Consider the following 16,776-nt stretch of genomic DNA (forward strand, 5'->3'; position numbering starts at 1 on the left):
TCTGTTTTTCCAGGTTTCTGATGATTTGCAGATTTCCTGTCGGGCCCTGAGGGTTTCGTGGAGCGAGCGGGGTGTGGAGGATGCTCCAGGCATCCACAGGGCAGGAGAGCAGAGCAGAGCAGAGTGTGCTGGGGATGGCAGGAGCCCCCTCAGCTCGGGGGGACACTGCCAGCACCCCGATCCCCAGGGTGACACAATGAACCCCCCAGCCCCTCGTTGTGGGCCCCAAAAAGCGACTGCAAAAACTGTCATGCAAAGCCTGCCGTGAGGCAGCCCCGCATGCTGCTCCCGCCTGGCCTCCTCCATCCTTTTCTTTGCTTGCTTTCGGCAGCGGGGCGGGGGCAGAGCCATTTCCCAAACGTTTCAAAGCCTCATCCGAAGCCTGGGGGGTTCTGGTGGTTCTCTGCCCATGGAGTCAGGCTGGGGGCACGGCGTGGTGCCCGCGGGTGCCAAGGGGGCTCTTTGCTCTGTTGCAGGCTCGTCACGGGGCCCCAGCCCCCTGACCATGGGGGCACAGGACACCCTGCCCGTGGCCGCCGCCTTCACCGAAACCGTCAACGCGTACTTCAAAGGGGCTGACCCCAACAAGTAGGTGCCGACCCCCGGGGTGTCCCTGATGTGGGGGCATGAGGGGTTTGTCAGGGATGAGGAGGGCACTGAGGACTTCCTCTGGCAAGTGTCCAAGGATGTTCAGGGGGTTTTCCACATGCCTTCTGTCCCAGCTGGGCAGCCAGAAACTGATGCCTTGTGCAGGCTGCCCCAGAGCAGAGCTCCAGAATAAAGCAGGGATTTATTCACAGGATCTCCTCCATGGATCCACCTTGGGCAGCACCAGAGCCCAGCCAGGGCTGCACCCAAGATGAACCAAAATGGCCCCAAAATGCACGAGCGGGCACGGGCTCTGTCCCTGGGATCAGCTCTGCTCCATTTGCACCTTGCAGTTCATTGTCCCATTGCAGCTTTAGCCCCTGCAGTCCCACCCTGCTTGTTTTTCTCTCTCCAGCCCACGGGGTTTGTGCTCTGGGGCTGAGATTTGGGTCATTTGTCCTTGGTGCCCAGCTGGAGCAGGAATTGTTTTGTCTCCCTGCTCTGTGCACAGAGCTCAGCATCCCTGAATGTGAACCCAGACCCTCACACTAAAGCAGCACAGAGTGTGAAAATAGAAAAGCCAAACCTGAGGCATCAGGACAGGAGGTGATGTGGCCTGGAGTGTCCAGGGGCAGGACACTGCTGTGGTGCCCCATTTAAAAATGTTCCTGCTGTGAGAAAGGGAGGTGAGGACTTTGTGTGAGAATCTCAGAGAGCAGCACAGGAAGGGTGGCAGGGGGGCTGCAGCCTTCCCCTCCCGTGCCTGGCCAAAACAGGATGGCATTCAACAGAAACTGGGAGGGTTTCCCCACCTATATTTTAAGACCCTCTAATAGATAAAACCCAAAAGGGAAGACCAAAGACAAAATAATTTCACTGAAATACTGAATGACAGCAAAAATAAGAAGCTCAAACAGGGTTCCTTTAAGAAGATCCCTGTCAGCCCTTGTGCTGTTTCCGCTCTCTCTGAGGCCCCCAGGGGCGCAGATGTGTCGGGTGGGAAGGGGACAATGTCCCCACAGCATCCATGGTGCAGCCCCCCCTCGCTGCTGCCTGTTGAGCCCCCTTTGCTCCCCCTGGCTCTGTGTGCCGGGCGCTGCAGGTGCATCGTGAAGATCACGGGGGAGATGGTGCTGTCCTTCCCGGCGGGCATCACCCGACACTTTGCCAACAACCCCGCCCCGGCCGTGCTCACCTTCCGCGTGCTCAACTTCAACCGGCTGGAGCACGTCCTGCCAAACCCCCAGCTGCTCTGCTGGTAAGCATTCCCCAGCAGCGTCCCAGGGAGGGCGGCATTCCGGGAAAACAGGGAGTTTGCAGAAATGCACGGCCTGAAGTGTCTTCCTTGGTGGGAGTGAAACTCTCAAACACTCAAACACCTGATGAAATCCCAGAATGGTTTGGGTTGATAGGTCATCAGGATTATCCTGGTATCAGGGTTATGCCATGGCAGGGACACCTTCCACTGTCCCAGGCTGCTCCAAGCCCCAGTGTCCAGCCTGGCCTTGGGCACTGCCAAGGATCCAGGGGCAGCCACAGCACATCTGGGAATTCCAGCCCAGCCCTTCCCCACCCTCCCAGGGAACAATTCCCAATTCCCAAACTCCCACCCATCCCTGCCCTCTGGCAGTGGGAGCCATTCCCTGTGTCCTGCCCCTCCATCCCTGTCCCCAGCCCCTCTGCAGCTCTCCTGGAGCCCCTTCAGGCCCTGCCAGGGGCTCTGGGCTCTCCCTGGATCCTTCTCCTCTCCAGGTGAGCACCCCCAGGTGTCCCAGCCTGGCTCCAGAGGGGCTCCAGCCCTGCAGCAGCTCCATGGGTTCCTCTGGGCTCTCTCCAGCAGCTCCAGGTGCTGCTGATGTTGTCCCCAGGGCTGGGGCAGCTCTGCAGGTGGGGCCTCACCTGGGAGGGCAGAGGGGAAGAATCCCCCCTGGGGGATCAGCCCAGCACTGGGGGGTTCTGAATCCCAGTGCAGATGGATCAGGAGAAGCCAGAGCTGGGTGGGAGGGAGCCAATGTTCCTCTGGAGGTGGGATTCAGTGCAGACCCTCTGCTGTGTACAACAGCCCTGTCCTGCCCAGGCAGGTTATCCAAAGGGTTCCTTCTCCTCTGTGCAGTGACAGCGTGCAGAGTGACTCCAACTCCAAGGAGTTCTGGGTCAACATGCCAAATCTGATGACTCACCTAAAGAAGGTATCGGAACAGAAACCTCAAGCCACCTATTACAATGTGGATATGCTCAAATACCAGGTAGGGTTTTTTTTGTGAGATAAAACCGTGCAAAAAAAAATTTAAAAATAGAAGTGTGCTGATTATGGCTGTAAAAAATGGTAAATGTAAAATAAAAAATGGTAATGTAAAAAATGGTGTTTCCCTAGTGCAGAGTGGAGCTAATGTGAGGTGGGGGCTTGCTGTCCCACTGTCCCTTCTGTGTGGCACTGGGTTGTCTGACTTTAAGCCCAGTACAGAATTCAGGGGGAATTCAAGGTGTTGCCTCCAAATGCGATGTCCGCGTCTGTAAAATGGGATTTCTCCCTTCAGCCCTACGGAAACTAAATGTTTTTTCTGTCATTTTGGAAGGTGTCTGCCCAGGGTATTCAGTCTACTCCATTAAACCTTGCAGTGAGCTGGCGGTGTGACCCTGCAAGCACTGACCTGCGCATCGACTACAAATACAATACAGAGGCAATGGCCACGCCTGTAGCTCTAAACAACGTCCAGTTCCTCGTCCCCGTCGACGGAGGAGTAACCAAACTGCAAGCTGTGCTTCCTCCTGCTGTCTGGTAGGGATTGCTCCTCCTGTCCCTGCCCAGAATCCCCATCCTGCTGCAGGGGGTCTGTGGATGGGAGCTGGGGACACGCTGGGGACCCAAACCTGCCCTCCCCTTGTAGGAGGAAATGTTAACCCCACTGCAATTCCCTTTCTCTTGCCATTCCCACAGGAAAATGGTCAGGGATGAAGGGACATGTGCAGACAGCAGAGCATCAGCCCTTATTTTGTGTTTTGGCTGCTTTACCCAGGGTTTAGGGGGATGAACAGACAGGTCCTGGCACAGGGTGCCCAGAGCAGCTGTGGCTGCCCCTGGATCCCTGGCAGTATCCAAGGCCAGGCTGGACATTGGGAGGTGTCCCTGGCGTGGCAGGGGTGGCACTGGATAAGTTTTAAGGTCCCTTCCAACCCAAGCAGTCTGGGATTCTGGGATTCATGGAAGGATGTGTGGCTGTCGCTGCCGTAGGCACTGGCACATTTCCATGTCTCTTGCTCACCTGCAATCCTCATAACAATCATACAAATATTTTGTTTGGAAAAGCCTTCTATCAAGTCCAACCATGACTTGAACTTTCACTTGCTGTGAAACCCAAATCCAAGCTCTCAGAACTGCTGCTCCAGAGAGCAGCACCAGAGTAGTTCCCCACCCCACCACCGGCCATGAGCAAAATTCAAATTACTCTTTGGCAATTCCTTGATTCCTACAGAAATGCTCTTCTCCATGTGTTTGCAGGAATGCTGAACAGCAAAGGATATTGTGGAAGATCCCTGATATCTCCCAGAAGTCAGAAAATGGAGGTAATCCTGCAAACATGCACATCATTATCTCGGGATCCTTCAGGCAGGCACGGACCTGCTGTGGGTGCCGGCACACGAGCCCAGGGGCTTGCTGGGGACAAAGCTATTTAATTCTGGAGCTCAAAAAGCAGGGCTGTGTGCCACCCGTGCTGCTTTGCCAGCCACCTTGGCATCCCGAGGGGCATTCACACACCGGGCTGGGATGTGGTGGGGTGCCAAGTCCTCGGCTCCGCTCTGAGGGAGGCTGAGGCCCGCTGGGTGATTGCTGTGTCCCACGGGAGGTTTTCCAGGTGGAAAGCTGCTCCTAGCGCTGGGGTGTGTGAGCAGCCGAATGCTGCTGGGTGGATGAGGGGGTTTGGCTGCGCCCGCCCGGGTGATGCTGCGGCTGGGGTGGCACTTTGCCCGTGCCCCGTCCGTGCCGGGGTGCCCCGAGTGCCCTCACCGGCTCTCTCGGTTTCCATCGCAGGTGTGGGGTCGCTGCTGGCGCGGTTCCAGCTGTCCGAGGGGCCGAGCTCGCCCGCCCCGCTGGCCGTGCAGTTCACCAGCGAGGGCAGCACCCTGTCCAGCTGCGACATCGAGCTGGTGGGCGCCGGCTACCGCTTCTCCCTCATCAAGAAGAGGTTTGCGGCAGGTGAGTGTCCCCGCAGCTCCCTCTGGCCGTGCCGAGGTGCTGGGAGCGCTGGTGCTGTGTGTCTGTACACTACAGCTCGGGCAGGGGGACAGACGGACAGACTGCGTGAAATGAATCCTGCTGACACCCGCCAGCCTGGGGGTCCATGGCTCATGCCTGCTCCTGCTGGAAAGGCAAGGGCTGGCATCTCCAGGGCATCTCCAGGGCATTTCCAGGGCATCTCCAGGGCATCTCCAGGAAGAGCTTTTGCCCCCTTGCTGCACAGAATAACGAGGATTTTCCTTGTGTTCATAACTGTAGAGAATAACAAGGATTTTTCCTCGTACTCATGGCTGTAGAGAATAACAAAGAGTTTTCCTTGTGCTCATGGCTGTAGAGAGTAATGAGGATTTTTCCTCATTGCTGCAGAGAATAACGAGGATTTTTCCTCTTGGCTGTAGAGAATAATGAGGATTTTTCCTCATGAGTGCAGAAAATAACGAGGATTTTTCCTCATTGCTGCAGAAAATCATGAGGATATTTCCTCACTGCTGTAGAGAATAACGAGGATTTTTCCTTGTGTTCATAACTGTGGAGAATAACAAGCATTTTTCCTCATTGCTGCAGAGAATAACGAGGATTTTTCCTAATTGCGGCAGAAGGATTTTTCCTCATGGTTACAGAGAATATCGAGGATTTTTCCTCATGGTTGCAGAGTATAATGAGGATTTTCCCGTGGGCAGGAAGGGCTGGTGGAGGTGGGCAAGAACTCCTGGGAATCAGGGCTGCTCCCTCCCCCCAGCTGATTTCTGATCCCGTTTCTAGGTAAATATTTGGCGGATAACTGATGGAAGCTTATGCAAGTCCATGGAAAATACTATGGAAAATACCCAAGGACTGCTGTGCGTGGAACGGGTTTTAATTACAGTTTAAGGATAAATGAACTGAATCCTGCACTCGGGACATTTCTGTTGGAAGTGTCGACAACTTTCAGCATTTTTTTTCCTTGGAAAACACCGTCTTGACCAGTCCTCCAGTATTTACTTCTAGATGTAACATTGTTAATGGTTTTAAAATGTAATTATTGTATTTGTAAATTGTACTCATTCCAGTAAGGCTGTATTTTGGCAGTTAGACACTTGAGTTTTAGCATTTTACCATTCATGAAATGGATGTAATTTAAACTGTGGTATATAAATCTTATAGTAGTACTGTTGAATGGCACAATGCTTACAGAGGTAGATTGCATTTTGTCAATATATACAATTTAAATACGACACTGGTAGCTGTTATGAAGGGGGTGCCTCATCAAAAGAGAGTTCAGTAGGGCCCACAGACTGATTTAATTTCCCTTCAGTCCTTCGTACGTCTCACAGCAATCAATAAAAACCTTCAGGTTTAGCTGGTTTAACTCCAGAAAGATATTCTTGGAAAGGTGGAGGTTCCTAGGACAGTCTCCCAGGAAGGAAATCTCACTTCTGCAAGGAGTATTGACTCCCAATTTCCAGCTCTGTATTCTCTTACAGCTGCAGATTCCCTGCTGGAATCCCAGCAGCTCTTCCCAGCCCCGTGCCCAGGTATTTTACAGGGATACAGATGAGGAAAGAAGCAGCAAAGAGGCTGGGTGGTCCCTCTGAGCTCCCAGCACTGGCACAAAATGTCTCTGTTGGGATCAAGGATGCGTTTTCCGAGCTTCCTCCAGACATTCAGTTGTGGTTTTACGTTGCTTTGCTGGCTTTTTTCTGCCTTTGCCCCCCATTTCTGAAAGCTCTACGGGTTTAGAAAATGCTTTAAAGGACTGCAGCCGCACCTGCTTCTCTGTTTTAGCACTGAGGCAGGGAAATGTGTATGGAAAAACACTGGGAAAGGATTCCCCAGGGAGCAGGAACAGCGTGGGGGCTGTTGGGAGCAGCCAGGGCAGGAGCCCAGCTCGCCAGCACTGGGAGCAGCTGGGAAGAAGAGAAATGGGAAAACACATGGAAGTGCTGAACTGGAGAATGGGGCACAAAACATTATCCCTCTGTGTTTTCCCTGTCCCGCTGTGTGAGTGCTGCTCATTCCTGTGGATCTCAGTCTCATCCCACTCCTGGCAGCACGGTGAGAGCGTGGGTGGCATTCATGTGCTGCAGCCAGGCTTGTGAAACAGGAGATTTTGGCAATTTTGGGAACAAAAATGAAGGAACCTGTGTGAAATTAAACACAGATGCGCAGAGGAGCATCCATGAATCGGGTGCTGGGACTTTGGGAATGTGTAAGGTGACAAAAAGTGCTGGTTTTCCAGGTGTTGCCAGGGTTAGAGTGGTGAATTTAGACTAGAAAACAGCCCGGGCATGTTGGAAGTGCTTGCTCATGGAGCAGTTTGATGAAGGAAAGCAGATATCTGTGCCCATCGTGAGAGTAAAGAAGGAAATGTGGGAATATTTCAGGTGTGAGGTGGCTCCCAGGCTGAGATTTGGGGGGTGAACTCTGTGTGTGAATTGACAGAAGGCAGCAGCAGGAAAGGAAAAGCACAATTTGCTCCTGCAGCTTCCCACATCCTCACAGATTTTGGGAGTGCACTCCCCAGTGTCCCACTCCGTGAATGGTTTTCCCCCTGAACTGGAAATTTGTATAAAGTGTGCAGCTCACCCCTTTCTGACACAGAAATATAGGGGCAAACCCTAAGAATCAGGTTTATGGTATGTACAATTGCTCCAAACCCACCCTTCCAAAAGAGATCTATGGCATAGACCTGAAAAAAATGGATTTATAATGTAAATATTACTAGAACATAGAGATTTTACTTTATATTTCATTTGAAAGACAAGGTGTTTACATTAGCATTGGGTTTTTGAGTGCTTTGAAACAGAAAAACCCATAACCCAAAGCTCCCAAGCTCGCCCTGTTTGAGCTGGTGAACAAAACAGAGGTCGGTCACTTTGTGGGGACGCAGCCCTCACGGCCTGGAGAGAGAGATGGGAACAGCCTGGGACATTTTGTCCTATTTCTGGGACATGTGGGATGTGCCAGCACTGCCAGCCCCACAGGGACACAGCTCCAGGCACTGGCAGGTGACACCAGCCCTGTGACACTGGGACCAAAAGCAGCGATTTGGGACAGGTTTTTCCACACTGCTCTTGCCAGTTTTTGGCACAGGGTTTTCTCAGAGTGCCCTGGGGTTTGTTGGGAGCTTGGTGAGAGCAGCTGGCTCCAGAGAGGGACCTGTAGTGCTCAGGGCATTCAAGCTCTGCAGGCTTCACCTCGGCTTTTAGGAAGGAAAATCTGTCTATTTTCAGGGATTTCATCTGTTTGGAGTTGCCTGGCCCCTCACAGAGAGCAGGGAGGTGAAATGGCACTGGTTTGGTTCCAAACAGATCCCAGACTGGTTTGGGTGGGAAGGGATCTTAAAAATCATCTTGTTCCACCCCTGCCATGGCAGGGACACCTCCCACTGTCCCAGGCTGCTCCAGCCCCAATGTCCAGCCTGCAAATCTGGGAATTCTATTCCAGAGCCTGCCCACCCTCACAGGAGCAATCCCTTTCCAATCTCCCACCCATCCCTGCCCTCTGGCAGTGGGAGCCATTCCCTGTGTCCTGTCCCTCCATCCCTGTCCCCAGCCCCTCTGCAGCTCTCCTGGAGCCCCTTCAGGCCCTGCCAGGGGCTCTGGGCTCTCCCTGGATCCTTCTCCTCTCCAGGCTGGGCATTCCCAGCTCTCCCAGCCTGGCTCCAGCCCTGGAGCATTCCCAAGGGAAGCACCACAGCTCTGTTTCCCAGCAGGGCTTTTCCCAAGTCAGGCTGAGGCTGCAGAGGGGGCTCAGCCCAGCCCTGGCACCCCTGAGCTCAGCAGCACCAGGATCCATCAGGGTGAGCAGAATAACAAATAAAGGCGGCATTCAATCACAAATATGTGAATGCATGCACAGAGAGGCTTCAGCTCCATTCCTTCCGTGGACATCTCCCTTTACACTGTCCTCAGCAGCCTCTCCCAAAGGAATTTTCCCCTGGGAATTTGGCAGCCCACACCTGCAGAGTCAAGGTCCCACTGGCAGAGCAGGAGTTTTTCCCCATGGATACCTTCAGACTTGGAATCTTACATGGTAGAAGCAGGAACTCTTTTTTTACCACCTTTCTGCTGTTTGTTGCAAACAGTCACAATTCTCAGCCAGCTCACGGTGCTCCTCACAGGAGATCTTTCAGAGCAGTTTCCTGCTTTAACAATATTTCTCAATAACTCTGAAATCTCTCAATAGTAGGAAAAAACACCAGATACTGAGCTTTTCACTTGGTGTCTGCATTTGTTCTTAAATTTACTGCCCTGTTTACATCTTCTTGGTTTTGTCGTCATCAGTATTCCAGTGAAATTAATTTGTCTTCACTCTGCTATTTCAGGTTTTATCTATCATTTTTAAAACATAAGTGAGAAAAACCTGCAAGTTTCCATTGGAATGCCCTCCCTTTTTAGCCAGGCAGAGCAGGGATGGGAAGGGAAGGTACAGCCCCCCTGCCACCCTTCCTGGGCTGCTCTCTGAGATCCCTCCAGCAGGAGCATCCTAAATAAAGAGTCACCATCTCTTTCTCCCAGCAGAAGCATTTTTCAATGGCTGGAGTGCACTGAAAAGGTGACAGATTTTTAATTTACCTAAGAGAGAGTCAAACATTTTTTCCCTACCCTTTTGTGGTTTTTATGTGAAAACATCTTGGTTAAAACCCCTAATTTTGAAGCTAGTCATGACCAAAATACGTAATGTCATCCTGTTGTACTTTCCAGGTTAGAAATTACTGTCTCAAAGATTTCATTTCATAGCCAGAATTCTTCTGTTCCTCTTTTCCTCACAATTTCTCAAGGAAATGAATCCGTGTAGAGCCAGGGAGGTTTTATGATAATCAGGATTATTCCAGTCAGGATTTTAACTCCTCTTTCACTGCAAGGCAAGGAAAAGATTTGCAGGAACCTGCCCTGCTCCTGCCTGGCTTCCCTTCTCCCTTTGGGAGGGATGATGGTGCTGGCAGTGGTTCTTGGAACATGAATTGATGGTGGGATGCTCTTCAAAGGCCTGGGGACAAGCAGGATGTGGTGGAACACACCAGATCCCAGGGAGGCTTTGGGAATGCCCTGTTCATCCATTAGAAATCCAGGTTTTCTGGGACAGTGGGAATCGCTGTGGGTGTGCTGCCCCCATGTTGGGTTCCTCATCCATGCAGGAAGGGGTTTCTCACTCCCAAACATTGTAAGGTTGATGAAATCCCCTGGATGCTTGGGTGACATGAAACAAACAGAAATGTGGCATGGTCTGAGCCAGGATTTGGGTTGGGATGTGCCAGGAAGCTCCCAGGGCTGGTGGGAGGAGAGCCCAGGGTGTGGGACAGCCCCACTGTGACACCCCAGCAGTGAATCAGATATCCCCAGGTATCACCCTGGACCACTTAATGAACTCCCTCGTGTATAAAATGTTTATAAATATTTGTGGATGAAGATACACAGGTCTATTTTTAAGATTTAAGTTAAATAAGTTAATGAATGGCTGGCCTTTTCTGCCTGAACGTGCAATGAGATATAATATACCTTTAGTCTACGATGGCCTAGGTACTGCTTAGTCTGTGATGAAAACTTTGCTGCTTTCCTACTGTTCTCAGAGAAAAAAAAAAAAACAACCTATAAAAGACGTACAGGTTTGTTGCACAGGGACTACTGCAGCGAAGTTTTGTATTTGACCACTGGTAATATGAATGTGTTGTATTGACTTGTTGAAGATAATCATGAAACAACATATTTTAAATGTTACTTGCCTTATAGATTAGAGTACGACTATGTGGATATCATTTTTGTAAATACTGTTTTTTATAAATGTCTCTCCTCCATCCTCCCCGTCACCAATTTCACCGACTCTCAAATATGCAATTATTTACCATGCAGAGCGTTGTGACAAAGAAATCCCCACGTCAGAACAAAGTTTATTCATCCTATACATAAGAACCACATGAAATACCCAACTGAGTTGCAATTTAAATGTGATTATTATTATTTTTTTCCTTGAAAATAAACAAAAAAAGTAAAACATTTATTTTTCTGAGCTGGTTTTGCTACCACATGCCAGAGCACCCAGAGGAGCGGGCAGAGGGATTGAAGGCTGACCCAAAAAAGGGTCCCTGTCCCAAAAACTGTCATTGCTGTTGGAGTTATGCGCAGTGTCCCAGCATGGGGACAGGTCGAGGGTGGCATGTGGGGACACACGAGGATCCACAGGGACTGTGGGGATGGATGGAGCTTGAGGAAATGGGGCTGTGGGGGCATGAGGGATGTGGGGTTGGGGGAACTGTGGAGGTCATTGTGTCACTTCAGGGCTGTGAGGACATGAGGGATGTGGAGTTGGGGGGACCTGTGGAGGCCATGGGGACACTTCAGGGCTGCGGGGACATGAGGGATTGGGGTTGGGGGACCTGTGGAGGTCATTGTGTCACTTCAGGGCTGTGGGGACACAGGGGTTTGTGAGGATCCACAGGGATCACGGGAATCTGTGTGGGCTATAGGGCCCCATGGGTACCATAGGGACCCACATTTTGGGGGGCTGTGGGAACCCGTGGAGGCCATGGGGGCCTGAGGAGGTCACAGGGACCCTCAGGAGCCTTGAGAACATAAAGGCCATGTGGGGACATTTGGAGGCCATGGGGCCACACAGAATCTTTAGGTTTATGTGGGGACATTTGGGAGCTGTGGGGACATGTGGAAGTTATAGGACCATGTAGGGACCTGTGGAAGCCGTGGGGACAGGGAGGGATCTGGAGAAGCTCTAGGGATACATGGGAGCCATGGGAACCATGGGGACTGTAAAGGAATCCAGAGACCTGTGGAAAACACGGGGACATGCAGGAGTCATGGGAACCTCTGGGGACTGTAGGGACACACAGGAAGCTGTGGGACACCAAGGACTGTAGGAATGTGGAAGCCACGGGACGCACAGAGAGCGGTGGGGACCCGTGGGAGCTGTGAGGGCTGTGGGGACACACAGAGACCGCTGGAAACTATGGGAGCCAGGGGAGCCGCAGGAACTCACAGCCGTGAGGGTGGGAATGGCGGGGCCAGGAACGTGTGGGGACGAGGCGCGAACGGGAATACGGAGGCGGGGGACGGGAATACGGAGGAGGGGAACGGGAATACCAAGGGACGAAGGCCGGGAACGTGCGTAAATGGAGGCGGCGAACGGGAACGTGGGGGGATGTAGGCCGGGAATACGGAGGGTGGAGTCGGAGAACGGGAACGCGGCGGGCGGGCCCCGCTCCGGGCGCCGCCTCCCCTCACGCAGCTGAGGGCGATGGAGGGCGGTGAATCCCCCGCCGAGCCCGGCTCAGGTGGGTGTTGATTACCCCTCTAAAACCCTCCAGCGCTGCGATTGTGCCTTCCTAAACTCGGGCTCTGCCTCGCAGGACCTGCCAGGCGCTTCCCGGTGGCGGCGGTGGAGGAGATCCTGAGGGATGTGCTGGGGAGCGCCCTGAGGGAGCGGCGCTACGAGCCGGGGCCGTGCCTGGAGGCGGCCAAGGACATCGCCGAGGTGCGGCCGGGACGGACACTTGTGCCTCCATGGGTGCCCCAAATGTCCCCCAAAATGCCGGATAAAGTGTAAGATAAAGGCTGGAGGCGGTGTTGAGATGCCAGCAGGGGTTGCTCAGAGGACAGTGCAGACATATACGAGTTAGTTAATGGATTTACAGGCTGGTTTGGGTGGGGAGGGACCTTTAAGCTCATCCAGCCTCAGGGACACCTGCCACTGTGCCAGGCTGCTCCAGCCTGGCCTTGGGCACTGCCAGGGATCCAGGGGCAGCCACGGCTGCTCTGGGCACCAGTGCTAGGGAACAATTCCTAATTCCCAATATCCCATCCATCCCTCTGGTAGTTCAATACCATACCCCCTTGCCCTGCTGTAAATCCATCCCCATATTTGAAGATATATGAACTGATTCTGTTTTTCCCCGCAGGTCATTAAGGCGCGGGTCAAGGCGCTGGCGGTGCCCAGGTACAAGATCGTGGTGGTGGCACACATTGGGCAGCTGGGTGGGCAGAGCCTGCAGATCAGCAGCAGGTGCCTCTGGGATCCCAAGAGCGACACCTTTTCCTCCTATGTGTTCAAGAACACCTCGCTGTTTGCTGTGGCAAATGTCTATGGTGTGTATTTTGAATAGGGAGGCAGTAGAGTTTAGCAGCAGGAGAAATTAATGTTCAGCCTAACTCTTCCTGGCTCTGTTGAAAATATTGTGAAGGACCAAGGTACTCTCACCTGCTTTGAAATGTGAGCCTGTGGGTGAGTGGAATAAGGGTCTTTCCCGGGGTTTTCTCTGGGAAGTGGCTTTCTATGGCACAGTTTTGCAGCTCATTGCTGCTTTCAGAACTTGCTCTGTAGGGGAAATATTTTTAGAATATTGCCTGTAATTAATGTTTTCCCTGTTTTCTTCCAGGAAACGTTACTGGAAGTATTTGGATTAGGGAATAAACCATGGGTTTTGCCTGCCCACTTTTGGGGCTGGTACTGATGGTCCTGAGTCTCTCCTGGTGCAGCCATTCCCCACCCAGGTGGGGTCTGGCTCACCTCGCTCTGAATCTGAAACCAGACTTTTTGCTACCCCTATTTCCCAGCTGAAACCTGCTGTTAGGTTTTCCTGAGTCAGAGAACAAACCTATCACAAGCTGCTTATTTTATTACATTTTAGGTGCAAAGCTGATACCAGAACAGTAGTTAGTTGGGAAGAAACATTTCATGTACTCATGACTAAAAGTTTAACCCACTGTAAACACTGTGAAATGCAGACAACCTGAAGCCACTTGCTGGTGTGCACTGTGACATTTTAACACCAAAAGCTACAATTAAAGAACACAACTGAAAGGACCGTGGTTTCTGTCATGATTATTTTAATCCCTGGACGCTGTGACTCCGAGCTGCTGCCTTTCAGCACAGGGAGCTGATCTCTGTCCTGGTGCAGCCCTCGTTGCAGCAGGATGTGGCCAGCAGCTTGGCTGCCTCACGCTTGCTGAGCACAGGAACTCTGCTGGTGTTTTGCAAGTCTTGCTCAGCTTTGACATCCTGGGGTTCTTCTCTGTGGATTCCCAGCCTCAGCTCTGGGTGTGGTGAGAAGTCAGCATCACCCTCGTCCTCGTGTGGGAAATGCTGGGGGTTTTCACTCTCTGGCGCAGGAAAATGAGAAGTTAAAAGTCGTGGGAAGATGAGTAATTTATGCTTTTTATCTTTACTAGAAAGACAGACCAAGCTACAGCCAGGGAGCTGAGTGTTGCCCTCTGATAAGAGCACCGCATCACGGACTCCTCACTGTGAGGAATAATCTGTGATCAACGTGGTAAAACTGAGGAGTTCAGGGATTTATGTTAAAAAGTGTCCTGTGGTGCCTTGAGTCTTACACTAACACATTGCTTCTCCAGGAAAAGCTGTGATTTGGTGTGTCAGAGGCTCTTGACCAGCACATTAAGCTGGACCTGGGGGGTTCCTGAATTGCATTAAGGCATCAGCTAGCCCAGAGTTCTGGTGTTCCCACAGAAATTACAGTCCAGCTGCAGCTGAAGTACCTCAGTACAGCTGGGTCTTGTGCAGTCTGTAAAGGTGTAGTAGCTCTCAATTTTTAAAAGCAAGGCTCTTCAACAGATTTTGGGAAGGGGGTTGCCCGTGCTACCACTTTTGTATTTGCTTAAAGCTGTTGCTACAAGAGACTTTTCCAAAAATGGAGATGTAGGAAGTGTAGAAAGCCTCTGTTGCTGTCACCTTCCTCCATTATTTTCTTGTTCCCTATTTGTTTTGATCAGAGTACACATGTCTAGCTGTGCGTGTAATGGTTGAATTTTCTGACCATCAAATCAAAATTTTGAGTATCAAGAAATATGCTAGTAAGTATAAATATACACAAAAGCATGTGAATGTGCTTAAATTGCAGAGCAGACATTCAACATGCTTTAATTACAACGTTTTATAAAGTTTCTGGTTTCTAGTGGGGAAAATGGAGACCACAGCAAGACACTTGCACGAGCAAAATTTGTCACTGAAATGCGATGGCAGATTTTCAGTGATAGCCTTGCCTCGGATCCTGTTCCTCAGGTGAGCTTGGAAAATCTTGGTCTGAATTATTTTTCTTTAACAAAACAGCCCATGTGAAAGTGCTTAAATTGCAGAGCAGATATTCAACATGCTTTAATTGCAAAGCTTCGGGTTTCTAGTGGGGAGAGTGAAGACCACAGCAAGACATTCGCACTGCCTTCAGTGAAACTTGTCACTGACAAGAGATGGCAGGTTTTCAGTGATAGCCTTGCCTTGGATCTCATTCCTCAGGTGAGCTTGGGAAGTCTTAGAAGTCTGAACTATTTTTCTTTAGCAAAGCAGCCCAGGAAGCTGAGCCAGACAAGCTGCAAGGAGAGGGAGCAGAGCACAGCCTGTGCTGGGGGGTTGGAGCTGCAGGGATTGAGGGGAGCAGGGGATGTGCTGCTCCCCAGCCCCTGGGATGCCCTGGGATGGGTACAAGCAGGCAGGGCAGCCCCTGGGATGCCCTGGGATGGGTACAAGCAGGCAGGGTAGCCCCTGGGATGCCCTGGGATGCCCTGGGATGGGTAGAAGCAGGCAGGGCAGCCCCTGGGATGCCCTGGGATGCCCTGGGATGGGTACAAGCAGGCAGGGCAGCCCCCTGGGATGCCCTGGGATGCCCTGGGATGGGTACAAGCAGGCAGGGCAGCCCCCTGGGATGCCCTGGGAGGCCCTGGGATGGGTACAAGCAGGCAGGGCAGCCCCAGGGATGCCCTGGGATGGGTACAAGCAGGCAGGGCAGCCCCTGGGATGCCCTGGGATGGGTACAAGCAGGCAGGGCAGCCGCTGGGATGCCCTAGGATGGGTACAAGCAGGCAGGGCAGCCCCAGGGATGCCCTGGGATGGGTACAAGCAGGCAGGGCAGCCCCTGGGATGCCCTAGGATGGGTACAAGCAGGCAGGGCAGCCCCTGGGATGCCCTGGGATGGGTACAAGCAGGCAGGGCAGCCCCTGGGATGCCCTGGGATGCCCTGGGATGGGTACAAGCAGGCAGGGCAGCCCCTGGGATGCCCTGGGATGCCCTGGGATGGGTACAAGCAGGCAGGGCAGCCCCAGGGATGCCCTGGGATGGGTAGAAGCAGGCAGGGCAGCCCCTGGGATGCCCTGGGATGGGTACAAGCAGGCAGCCCGGGTTCCATGGCTGTACTCACCCTGCAGATCGCGGTCCCTTCTCCAGCGCGAGCCGCCGCAGGTGAACACCACGGCTCTGATGAAGTCTCTCCCACAGAGCCTCACCTTGCTCCCTTCCCCTGTCCCTTCCCGTGCCAGGAGCAGGAGAGCGAGGCAGCCCAGAGCCAGCAGAGTGCCCCTCATGCTGCCAACGTGGTGCTTCCCAGCTGGGTGTGGGGAATTCTGCTGGAGCCTTCCCATTTATACCGACGGTCTGTCCACTCCACTGGGTAACAGCTCGCTCTGAGGGTGGCAATGTTTGCTGAAAACAAATAAACTGCTTGTTTCTGGTCATGGTTGAAGTGCTTTGGGATCTCAGTCAGGGATGAGAGATTTCTGTACGTAGCTGCTTTACTGGGAACACCTGAGGTGTGACAGTTTATGGGGTATGGCTTGGGTGGGTGCAGTTAATGTGTGTTCTGCCAGAACAAAAGGGTGTTTGTGATGGGGTTTGTCCTCAGTGGGTTTGGTGTCTGTGTTCCCCACACAGCCTGATGCCCAGTCTGTTTGTGTTGGTGGTCCCAAAGAAGAATGGAATGAACTCCTCCCCATGATGTCTGCATCATGCACCTCTTCATTCCTCACCTTGGTTACTGCTAGCTGTGGGTGCTTGTGGGGAAACCCTGCCAGTGCCAAGCACTGCTAACAAAATTCACTCCAGAGGAGTTTGTGCCATGTATTGATATCCCAGCCAGGATTCCCAGTGTGCCAACGATCCTGCAGCACATGGAGCTGAGTCTCTGCTCTGGGAGCAGGGCTTGGTTCTAGGTTACTGGTTCCTAATGTTGCCTTTGG

General features: G+C 52.4%; 3 protein-coding genes across 3 annotated transcripts in view; 2 read left to right on the forward strand and 1 right to left on the reverse strand.

The window, feature by feature from the left end:
* The window catches only part of SGIP1 (SH3GL interacting endocytic adaptor 1), a 49,106-nt gene extending 42,664 nt beyond the window's left edge, over nt 1–6,442 (forward strand). The window contains exons 19-25 of the mRNA XM_058808261.1: nt 477–588; nt 1,691–1,846; nt 2,702–2,834; nt 3,165–3,367; nt 4,088–4,152; nt 4,619–4,783; nt 5,588–6,442. Of these exons, the coding sequence (XP_058664244.1) occupies nt 477–588; nt 1,691–1,846; nt 2,702–2,834; nt 3,165–3,367; nt 4,088–4,152; nt 4,619–4,783; nt 5,588–5,610 (857 nt within the window). The 3' untranslated portion in view covers nt 5,611–6,442. The remainder of the gene's footprint in view (nt 1–476; nt 589–1,690; nt 1,847–2,701; nt 2,835–3,164; nt 3,368–4,087; nt 4,153–4,618; nt 4,784–5,587) is intronic.
* Nucleotides 6,443–12,052: 5,610 nt separating this feature from the next.
* On the forward strand, nt 12,053–13,595 carry DYNLT5 (dynein light chain Tctex-type family member 5). The gene is made up of 3 exons (XM_058808094.1): nt 12,053–12,089; nt 12,165–12,289; nt 12,714–13,595. The coding sequence occupies exons 1-3, from the start codon at nt 12,053–12,055 to the stop codon at nt 12,915–12,917; spliced, it is 366 nt and encodes a 121-aa protein (XP_058664077.1). The 3' UTR covers nt 12,918–13,595.
* Nucleotides 13,596–13,678: 83 nt separating this feature from the next.
* INSL5 (insulin like 5) lies at nt 13,679–16,125 on the reverse strand. The gene is made up of 2 exons (XM_058808987.1): nt 15,963–16,125; nt 13,679–13,914 (listed from the first exon to the last, which is right to left on the reverse strand). The coding sequence occupies exons 1-2, from the start codon at nt 16,123–16,125 to the stop codon at nt 13,679–13,681; spliced, it is 399 nt and encodes a 132-aa protein (XP_058664970.1).
* Between the last annotated feature and the right edge of the window lie 651 nt (nt 16,126–16,776).

This window comes from Ammospiza caudacuta, chromosome 7 (assembly GCF_027887145.1).
Source record: "Ammospiza caudacuta isolate bAmmCau1 chromosome 7, bAmmCau1.pri, whole genome shotgun sequence".
NCBI classification, from domain to species: Eukaryota; Metazoa; Chordata; class Aves; order Passeriformes; family Passerellidae; genus Ammospiza; species Ammospiza caudacuta.

Excerpts from the sequence above, each read along its gene's own strand:
- DYNLT5 (XM_058808094.1), top strand. The coding sequence starts at position 12,053 with ATGGAGGGCGGTGAATCCCCCGCCGAGCCCGGCTCAG. Across the intron at positions 12,090-12,164 it reads CCCCGCCGAGCCCGGCTCAG|GACCTGCCAGGCGCTTCCCG; the intron begins GTGGGTGTTGAT and ends TCTGCCTCGCAG. Across the intron at positions 12,290-12,713 it reads CGGCCAAGGACATCGCCGAG|GTCATTAAGGCGCGGGTCAA; the intron begins GTGCGGCCGGGA and ends TTTTCCCCGCAG.
- INSL5 (XM_058808987.1), bottom strand. The coding sequence starts at position 16,125 with ATGAGGGGCACTCTGCTGGCTCTGGGCTGCCTCGCTCTCCTGCTCCTG. Across the intron at positions 13,915-15,962 it reads AAGGGACCGCGATCTGCAGG|AGAGTGAAAACCCCCAGCAT; the intron begins GTGAGTACAGCC and ends TTCCTGCGCCAG.